Source organism: Oryzias melastigma, linkage group LG10 (genome assembly GCF_002922805.2).
Source record: "Oryzias melastigma strain HK-1 linkage group LG10, ASM292280v2, whole genome shotgun sequence".
NCBI lineage: Eukaryota > Metazoa > Chordata > Actinopteri > Beloniformes > Adrianichthyidae > Oryzias > Oryzias melastigma.
The window spans coordinates 9,771,259-9,781,535 of NC_050521.1; the positions used below are offsets into that span (position 1 = coordinate 9,771,259).

Below are 10,277 nucleotides of genomic sequence, written 5' to 3' on the forward strand. Positions count from 1 at the left end.
CGGCGGACGCTCTGCGGACAGTGGAGGGCGGTGGTGGTGGTGGTGGTGGTGGGGGTGTGTTAGGGTTAGATGATACCTACCATGACGTTCAATTGGCCACAAAACCCGTTCCGTCCCGAGAGGGCTCCGCTCTCAAAAACACATAAACACGAGCATCCGGAGCCCAGCGCCAGCCGGGAGGATATCCAGACGTGGGTGGCTTCTTGCGGGACTGCAGCGCACCAGCACACCGCAGCATGCAGCGAAAAAGCGGAGGACAGAGGGCGTAACGGGGCGGTGCGGTGGAGATCACCGGAATCACAGCGCCGGCTGGATTTTTCCCAGCAAAGGAACATGCCAACATTTGGATGATAATTATAACGTGATATTTCACATTCCATGGCTGTCCGGTTCCATAGTGTAGCGGTTATCACGTCTGCTTTACACGCAGAAGGTCCTGGGTTCGAGCCCCAGTGGAACCAATCACTTTTCCAAAAATCTCTACCGCAAAGACCTGTTAAAGTATTTAGGAAATGCACTCTGCAACAGGGAGGAGGTGATGAAATGACAATAGATTGTTCAAAAATAAGAGAAAAGTGTCAATCAGAATTTCACTCTTTCTACCACTGTTTCTTTCACTTAAATTCTGGAGCCTTATAGAAAGATATAAGCTCCAAATTAAACATGGTAGTTATAATATATTTAAACTAATTCCCACATACTTTAACGCTGATAATTAAAAAAATGTAGAAAACAGCATTGATCTATTTCTTCTGCAATCTAAATTTTACACACATAAGTGGAGAGTAAAAAAACAACTACCACATTTACTGGATTTATGATAGACTTTGCTCACCTTTCAGCACATCCCCTCAAGGGTCACCACAGCGTACTACCTTTCACTGATTTTCATAGGTGCTTTGGCACAGAGTTTTACGCAGGATGCCCTTCCTGACACAACCCTGTATTGTATCCGGACAGGGGAGTGGCACAGGGATGAAGATCTATCAATTTTATACATTTATTAAAAAGATTACACTGACAAAAATAGTGTTTTCGTTTGAAATATGACCTCTCTTACACACTTATTTTAAAATGTTCTTTTAACTTGAAATTGTTTTTGTTTTGCTTATATGTCCCCCTTTACTGCCATAAATTGCAATTAATTCTCTTTATTGAAAGATATAATTGATTGTTACTTTTTAACAGACTACTCTCTGATGTGATTTGTAATTGTGTGATCTGTTCAACACAGTGAAAAAATAGTAAAATAACACATATTATAGTCTCAAAATGCAGTACTGATTTACTTAAAATATAAAAAGCATGTTTTAGATCCATGCGTTTTGAATTTAACTGTTATATCCTTGTTTAAAATATTCTGCAATATGTAAGCAACTTTTTAATGATATTAAGTAATCAAAATGAAAAACATCTCAACACAAGAATATTTCTAAAGAAATAGATAAATTTTAAATAATAAATACATGGAAAAAGGTTCAACTTCTTCTTGTCTTCAAAATAAAATCAGGGTGTTTCATGTTTGTGGAACAATATTATGTCTTTGAAACACATTAAATCATTTTATGATATTTTTTTATGTTATAAAGTAGTGTGGACTAATTTTCTCATTGCATAAGATATTCTGTGTGGGAGGGCTCCATTGTTTATTTAATGGCTGAACTGTATGGCTTGTGCCTCCCTAAACAAGCCCAGACAATGAACCATCCACCTCCATGCTAAACAGTGTTCATAAAGTATTTATACAGTTTACTGTAAATGTTTTCTTTTTTTGTTGTTATTGTTGTTGTAATTTTGCTGTTAATCACATATTTCTTTAAGTAAACATGGATGCAGTTAATGATTTTTTTAAAACAATTTATAACCATAAACATTCACTTTATATGTAACGTACTTTCTGAAAACCTATAGAGTCCTTAAATCCTTTCTGCTGTTAAGTTCCATAAAACATTTATCTTTTTAACCTTATTTTTCTGGTGTTATTCAATAGTTAATATAAATTACCTTTTTTTTGGTAATAAAAAAAACAAAGTGCATCATACAAAAGCATCCTTTCTGTTATAAATTTGATTACCTAATCTATTTTTTAGTTAATGGGTAATTAGTAAACCAACAAACTACAACCAAGCAAGCAAAAAATGTGATAGGTTATTTAACTACTTTTCAATCGAAACCATTAACTATTTTTTTCCCGGTGTAGTTTAATCCAATAGTAGCTATTTCTACCTTTTGCCATTCAAAAAATATATATATTCTACCACTTCTTTTTTAATGACATGAGATTAAAAAGACAGATTAAAAACTCATTTGAAAACAATAGTCCAGTGATATTTTTTTTCATAATCTGATCATGATTTTTTGGAGCCAAGGTGGTCAATAACCAATTTTTGCATTAAAAGTAAACGTATTGGCTCTATAGTTTTTTAATACTATTTTTTTTACTTAAAAGCCTTTGATTTGAGGGACAGTTTAATAACACATTTGTGTTCAATGTTACAGTTTTTTATATTACAATAAAATAAACTAATTTACATATTAGTTTAAACTATTTGATTGTAATTGGGCTGCACAGTGGGGCAGTGGTTAGCGCTCTCACCTGACAGATTGTGGTTCAAATCCGGGCTGGGCCTTTCTGTGTGGAGTCTCCATGTTCTCCACATACATGAATGGATTTTCTCCAGGGCCTAGCTTCCTCTCAGTCCAAAAACTTGCTTCATAGGTTGGAATTCTAAATTGTCCCAAGGTGAGACTGTGTGACCCTGCTACAAAAGAGATGACCAGTCCAGGGTGTATCCTACATTTGCTCACTAGACGCTAATGGGCTTTAGCAACCCTGTGACCGTGAATGGGATTCGGTGGGTTCAAGAGGTATATGAATTTAATTTGATTGGCATTAAATGATAATTATTGAATATCCTCTCTCTGAGTTTACCTGCATTTGATATTAACTAATTAAGTATTTACAATAGTTGATAAAAAAATATATATATTTAATATTTTTAGTGTTTACTTTTTAAAACATTTTACATCTTTACTCACCAAATATCCAAGGGGGTTTGCCAAAGTCATCTTATTTTAACATTAATTAACTTTTTGGTGGTTTAATGTGTCTAGGCTACTTGTATTTTGTTTGACTTTTCTTTTCTTTCGATGAAAATTGCTAATTATTTTTCTGATGAGAAATTTTGTGTTTATCTTGTCTAGAGGCTAGAAAAAGTAGTGGGAAATTGATTTTTGTTGAACGCAGCCGGATGTTGTCGTCTTCTTACATCCTGGTGTCACACTCTTTTTGGTCCCCAAAATGGCGTCCATCGGTTCTGCCGCCACGGCCGCTGCAGCCGCCGCCGCTGCGGCTAGCAGAGACCCGGCCATGGACCGGTCTCTTCGATCCGTCTTTGGTGAGTTTTTATATATTGTTGTTTGTTTATTTTATTTGTTGTTGAGTAAACAAACAGGTAAAGAGGGGTAGCTTAAAGACCTACACGTCTGGTTGGCGTTCCAATGAGCAAGGAACAAAACGAGCATGAGGACACGGCTAACTTTGTTTTATGTTTTTAAAATTGTATTTCGGTGTTGTATGTTTACATCTAATGTTTTTTTAGTGGGAAACATCCCATATGAAGCCACAGAGGAACAACTGAAAGACATATTTTCAGAAGTTGGGCTTGTTGTCAGCTTCAGGTAAGCAGGACGGAACTATTTTTGTGTAACTTCCAATTAAGCCTGCCCAGACTGAAATATCATATTGACATGTTGTTATTCACGTTCTCTAAGTGGATCTCCTCTGGAGAATCTTCAGTTTCTCTACTGCAGATGAAGATGCTCATTAGCTTCATCGCCCCATTCTGAAGATCTGCTGGGACAACATTTTTATGTGTGATAATTGTGATGATGAGTGGAAATCTTTGAGTTATTCACGTTTGTGTCTTCTCTGGGTTTCAGGTTAGTGTATGACAGAGAGACGGGGAAGCCTAAGGGTTATGGCTTCTGTGAGTATCAGGACCAGGAGACGGCGCTCAGCGCCATGAGGAACCTGAACGGCAGAGAGTTCAGCGGACGAGCTTTAAGAGTTGACAACGCAGCCAGCGAGAAAAACAAGGAGGAGCTGAAAAGTAAGCTAATATTATTTGTGTTCAACAGAGGTGGGATTATGTTGGTGCTCATGCTTTGGTTCTGTAGGTTTGGGGACAGGAGCTCCTATCATCGAGTCCCCATATGGAGACAGTGTCCCTCCAGAGGAGGCCCCCGAGTCCATCAGCAGAGCTGTGGCCAGTCTGCCGCCTGAGCAGATGTTTGAACTCATGAAACAGATGAAGGTGAGTTTTTTTTAGGAAAATGTCTCTGGCGGATCTTATTCAGGAACTACATATTGTTTATGATTATGGGTCGACTGATGTCCCTTTTTGTGTCAATACTGAAAAATAACATGGGAGCCAAGAGTAAAACATCAACTGAAGAATGTCTTCACTGGTCCACTTTACAGAATCGAAAAAAACAAAATCACATTAAAACTCACTAAGATGAAAGTGGTGATTTTAACATGTTCTTATGCTATAGGAAGACGTATATAAAGAAAATTAAGATTCAAATTGCATTTGTGAGTCTTTATTTATTAAAATCGCTGTGACTCAGAAAAAGATGAAAATATGTCGTTTCAAAACGCTTGTAGTTGTGACGTAGAATCTACAATCAGCTGGCCACTAGCTCCCCGCCCTGCTCATGTACGTCTTTGTTTTCCTCGTCTGAGCTGGGATCTGGCTCAATCCTGTTTTAATTGCACTGGTGTTTGTTATGTTGGTGCTGAAATCTAGTGGTAGGGCATGTAAACAAAGGGATGATGGGAAGTGGGGGTGAGCTTTCTCCATGCCAATAGTCCGTCCACAACTCAGAGGTGAGTTTGTGATAAACTCCTACCACTTTGTAGAAACTATTTACTTAAAAAAAAAAACAGTGTTTTTACATTTTGGATAAAAACATAATTAAAAGACCACTGGGAACAAGGAACAAAAATGATCACAATGGGGCTTTAACTAATAGAACAAAACAGCACAAAATTATAGGTGTCAGTATAAAAAAAAAAAGCCAAAATATTCTCAGTATAATTTTCTGCAGAACCCTTTTCTATCACTTTTCTCATACTTGACTTTATTTCTCCTCTCTTCAATTTCTTTGATTCTGCTTTTTTTTTTTTTTTTCATTTTTGCCTTCCTGCACTTTTGGAAGTGTGGTAACAGTTTTGTTTTTTCTTTCTTCCTGCCTTCCCTTTTTCTCTTTCACATTCACCAGGATAATTGCAATTCATGTTACCCCATTTAAAAATAAAACCTCTTCTGTGATCACTCTCTTGCTGTTGATAGAGTAATGTATTGATGGAGAAAGACAGCTGAGTTTTTATAACAAACTATATTTAGTAAATGTTCAGCTCGGTTTCCTCAAAGGCGGGGCCCAGACAATCACCTTCATTTGCCTAATGGTAAGCTCGCCCCTGACTCCTGACTGATATTAGTAGTCAAGATGATCTAAACTTGAACATATTCAAGAGGAAACTAAATGATAAACAGAACCATCTCTTGTGATGTTCAATAAAAAGTTTAAAAGTTCCCTGACATACAAGGAAGTACAGTCTCTAAACTATAAAAAAATACTCTTTAGTTTTGAGGTATAAACCGAAACAAAATAGTACAGATTCAGTGTTAGGGGTGTAACGGATCATGAACCACGGTTCGGCACATGGGTGAACCACGGACCACCCCAACCCCCATCTCCTGTGCGTGCACACACCTCAGGGTCGCATAATTGAAATCAATTGTCCATTCACATCAAATTTATGTAAATCGTCTTTGTTTTACAAGCACTAAAGTAGCTGCTTGACAGTTCTTTGAAGTTCCCACTATGTGTGGGAAGAGCTCCTGTCAGAAACGTTTTTCGACGTCATCAAGGAGGACCCAAATGGTGAAATATCAGGTTTATTTAATTTCAAGAGCTGAATAAACGTATCTTTACACGTCTCCGTTCTGGGTTCAGAGAATCTCCCAGAATCTAGCAGCAGCTGTCTTTTTTACAGTTTTCTTCTCACAGTAAGTAATGCAGTAATAGTGAGATTTGGAAGACTGGGATGTTAAATATAATATTTTACTGTGACATGCAGCTTTTCTCAGCAGCTTCTTTAAGGTGAAGCCTTGCGTGTGACCTCATAGTCCTTACCTTTGCTCTGATTGGCTCTTACCTTTGTAATCAGTTAGATGGTGCTGTGGGCGGGACTATGCTGGAGACAGGGCTGCATCTGAACCTAAATGACCAATTATAAAATGACCTCTAAGTGGCTTACTGCATTTATAAAAAAGGCTGATGCAAGTCAAAATGCCACATATCATAGATTCTGTTTTCCTTCTCCTTCCAGCTGTGTGTGCAGAATAGTCCTCAGGAGGCGAGGAACATGCTGCTGCAGAACCCTCAGCTGGCCTATGCTCTGCTGCAGGCTCAGGTGGTCATGCGGATTGTAGACCCTGAGATCGCCTTGGTGAGAACCGAAGAGCTCCATTCAATTCTAAACAAACCCGCTTTGAGCAAGTTTGTGAAAGATCTGACTGGTTCACAGAAAATGCTCCATCGGCAAACCACAGTGCAGCCTTTGATTTCCAGCGGACAGCCTGGGGGAGCTCCACCAATCAACCCCGCTCCTGCTCCGCAACCCAACGTGGCGGTGTCTCAGCCGCAGCCTGTGGTGAGTTACTGGTGTTCTCAAGCTCATGGTACATATTAATTAGGTGAATAAACCAGTTCCTGTGTTGATGCTCCAGAGGGACTCGATTACAGTGAGCTCAGCTGCACTTAGGTTAAAGATTAGATTTTACAAGGGTAGTTTTCAGGTGTAGTTTTAGTTGTTTTACAGATGAAGTCTAGCTTTTTGTTAATTTTAAAACTTGAAGGGAGCTTAACAAAATCTCAATCTGTCTTGGAGGATTTCTAAAGTAAAATATATTCATTTGATAAATGTCAAAGAGTAAATGAGAACTAAGCATAAAATCAAAGTTAAAATGATTTCAAGTTAGTGGTAAAAATATGGAAACAGACTTTCTGTGAGTCAACAAAATATTTCAAGTTTCTTGTTATGAAATTATGGATAAAAGTAGGTCTGAGTTGGAGGTGTAAGTCCAACAAAGATATTTCTATTCATGTTTGAGGATAGTGTGTAACTATTAGGGGTGTAACGGATCACAAAACTCACTGTTCGGATGGTGTTCCTTTTTACAGTGTTCAATAAATGTTTTCCTAAAGTGTGTTTTGGATTTTGGCCTCCTATGCAATTGAGTTCGACACCCCTGGTTTAGGGCCACGGTACTGATCATTTTTCGGATCAGTAAAAATAAAACTAAGAAAAACAAGAAGATAAAAGCCTAAAATTACATTTTTGAAAAGCTTAAAGTTTCAAACGTTGGTTCTGTGTTGCGGTTGCAGTAGCAGACTCCTGCTGTAGTCACACTATAACGGGTTATCTTGTTCACCTAGATATTTATGGATGAAAAGTCCGTGCAGTTGAAGAACAAAGTTTTACGTGTATTGTTGTTGTGTGTGTCGTGTATTCAGCCTGGAATGCATGTGAACGGAGGGCCCGGGATGATTCAGCCCCCCAACATTGGTGTTGTTCCTGGACCGATGCCTGTAGCTGGACCTGGACCAGGACCGGGACCTGTACAGGGAGCAGTCGGACCTCCAGGTAACCATCCTACTAGATTCCTTTGTTTGAACTTGTTTTTTTTTCTCTGTGGATTCAGAACATACTCGGATTACTTCATTTAATGTAAAAATTGTTGGTATTCCTCCAATAAACACACAGCCATCAAGGGGTTACGTTCTGGTTCTCTTGTTGTGTCAGACATTTGCATGAGCAGACTGGCTACAAATAAAGAGTGCCCAAGTGTTAAACCTCCAACACGTTTATGTTCTGCCTGAAAATACTAAAAAATCCCAACATTCAGACAGTAAGTCTCTATGGAATGGGAATTTGGGAAAACTAACTGGAAGCTTCAAGGGTGAGGGTTAGTTATAGAGGACGGTTCAGCCTGGAGGAAGGAAGGAATTTCTAAAGGAAACATTAAATAAAGTTAAATATAGGTTTAAAAAAATAAAATGAACAAAAATTTAAGTCTTCATATTGAAGTGAAAATTCATATTTAATTTCCCCAAGATTAAACATTTAATTAAAATCCTTTGACCTCTAAAATATGAAAGCTAAACTGATTTTTTAAGTGATCAGTCAATTACTATTTAGAATTTTCTGTTCTAATAGTCCAGATTTGCTTAATATTGTAAAAAAAATCTAAGTAGCTGAGATCGAAACAAGTCTTATTTTCTGGGGGTTTTTTTCCTAAAATTGACCTTATTTTGAAAATCTTAAGCTACAAAAATATTAAAGTGATTAAATTCAAGTTTCTCCTGTCACATTTCAGTAACATAACTTTCTATTTCGTTAGAACTTTTTTCAAAATTTTAGAACATTTTATTCTCACCTTGATTTTAAAATAAAAAAAAAAAAAAGTTATTTTCTGGAATCTATTTTTCCTTTGAGTTTTGTACCTTTTTTTCCCCAAATCCTGAGGTGGCATATACTGTATATCCATGCCCCTTCCCCTATATTTATCAGAAGCAACAACAAATAGTTTTTTCAAAAAGCCTCAGAGTTTTTTTTTTTTAAGTTTCACGTCTTAACAAGTGTTTTAGAAGTAAAAATCAAGTTAATAAGTTTCATAGAATTCAGTAAATGTGTCTGATTTATACAATGAATTCTTCATTTTTCATTTAAGAGAAAGTTCTCTGAATATCTTCTGAATCTCCTCGTCTTCAGAGGCGTTCCTTTCAAGTTTTAGCTCACTCAGATCACTAGGTGTCACCAGAGAGGTGCAGAAGACAGAACTGCTGCTTCCTCCAAAAGCTGTCTGAGTTGGAGTTAATGACGTGTTCACTCTTCCTGAGTTGTCACCCCTCCCTTTCAGCTTTATGTGCTTGTTTGTGCTTGCGTTTGCATGCAGTGATTTGTCTAGGCCAAATTTCTGCTTTGTTCTCTTCAGTCTTGTCTTGTTCTTTTCACTCTAATGCTGGCTCAGGAAACCTTCAGCATTCTCCCACAGGATCGGCCGGTCCTGCAGCTTTGGAGCGGCCTCCAGGTATCTCCGTGCTTCCTCGGTTCTCTATTGAGGAGCAGCGTCATGCAAACATGCTGCATGTCATGAACTGCTCTACACCCTCAGCTTGTTTTTTTTTTTTTTTTTTTACAGTTGTTTAAAAGCTCAGACAAGGGATTGTCTGTCTGTCGTCACGTTTGTGGAACGTACAGAGATATGAAGTTGTTTGAAACGATCTAGCTCTAAAGCACACGTGTCAAAGTCAAGGCCCCGGGGCCAGATCTGGCCCTCCGGGTAATTCTATCCGGCCCTCCAGATCTTTTTATTTTATTGTTATTAATGGCCCGATGTTGTCCTGCACCCATTTCTAACTTTTATAATTTTGACAAAATAAATTTTTATGGGGAGTAAAATATTGAAAGTTGTTTAATGTTTAAGTTGATTTATTCTGGAATAATATTTCTGCATTTTTAATATTCATATTTATGTTAAAAAGTTACAGTATTGAAGTTTTAAAAATTGGCATTCTGTGAGCTTTTTGGACTATTTTGACATTTAATAAGATTTTTAGGCTATTTTGTAGTTTAGCTAATATTTTAGCTACATGCTAGCTATTTTAGCTAACCTAAAGTGTTTTTTAAGGAACGACTTCAGGGGTTTAACATAGCCTAAAGGCTCTCCAGTTAAATAAGAAGGAAGCATAAGTAAAAATGCAAACTCAAATGACTGCCAAACTGTGCATGAGCTTAGAAACCAGTTGAAGAAATCATCAGAGGAAGTTTGCAGGACTTTCACATTTCAAAACAATTACAGTGGAATCATGCATGTTTGTTTAACATTTAGACAGAATGGGATTGTCTTATAAAGGGTCCAAAGTGTCACTTTTGTTTAATCACTGGAATCATTTCACTTCTAGTTTCTAGAAAAAGTGTTATACAAGCCCCCACCTTCCTTCCATTCCCAAACTTGATGCAAACCAGGAAGTGCTTAAAGTTGCATTTCCTTGGATGACCACTAGAGAAAGGTTTCCAAAGGGAGCTATTTTATGTTGTTTCCAGTGTTTAAGAAGTCAGGTTTTACACCAAAAATAACCACATTTGCAGCCTAGTTGGAAAATTTAATTTGATGGTTATTGTTTTAGTTTTTAATTTAGGA

At 37.5% G+C, this 10,277-nt stretch overlaps 2 protein-coding genes and 1 non-coding gene across 6 annotated transcripts in view; 2 read left to right on the forward strand and 1 right to left on the reverse strand.

Annotated features, from left to right (window-relative positions):
• The window catches only part of bcorl1 (BCL6 corepressor-like 1), a 52,153-nt gene extending 49,542 nt beyond the window's left edge, over positions 1 to 2,611 (reverse strand). For 2 of the 3 annotated variants that reach the window (XM_036214009.1, XM_024283120.2), the window contains exon 1: positions 81 to 264. The gene's annotated coding sequence lies outside the window, so the exon portion shown is untranslated. Of the gene's footprint in view, positions 1 to 80; positions 265 to 2,596 lie in introns of those variants that run through there. The other variant, XM_024283119.2, reaches the window with a different exon arrangement.
• trnav-uac lies at positions 389 to 461 on the forward strand. Its single transcript has one exon. It is a non-coding gene; the product is annotated as a tRNA-Val (tRNA).
• Positions 2,612 to 3,238: 627 nt separating the features above from the next.
• The window catches only part of cstf2 (cleavage stimulation factor, 3' pre-RNA, subunit 2), a 10,539-nt gene continuing 3,500 nt past the window's right edge, over positions 3,239 to 10,277 (forward strand). Inside the window, exons 1-8 of one of the 2 annotated variants that reach the window (XM_024283123.1) lie at positions 3,239 to 3,398; positions 3,603 to 3,681; positions 3,943 to 4,112; positions 4,180 to 4,316; positions 6,401 to 6,520; positions 6,599 to 6,724; positions 7,588 to 7,717; positions 9,105 to 9,164. In XM_024283123.1, coding sequence (XP_024138891.1) covers positions 3,302 to 3,398; positions 3,603 to 3,681; positions 3,943 to 4,112; positions 4,180 to 4,316; positions 6,401 to 6,520; positions 6,599 to 6,724; positions 7,588 to 7,717; positions 9,105 to 9,164 — 919 coding nt within the window. In that variant the 5' untranslated portion in view covers positions 3,239 to 3,301. The remainder of the gene's footprint in view (positions 3,399 to 3,602; positions 3,682 to 3,942; positions 4,113 to 4,179; positions 4,317 to 6,400; positions 6,521 to 6,598; positions 6,725 to 7,587; positions 7,718 to 9,104; positions 9,165 to 10,277) is intronic. The other variant, XM_024283124.1, reaches the window with a different exon arrangement.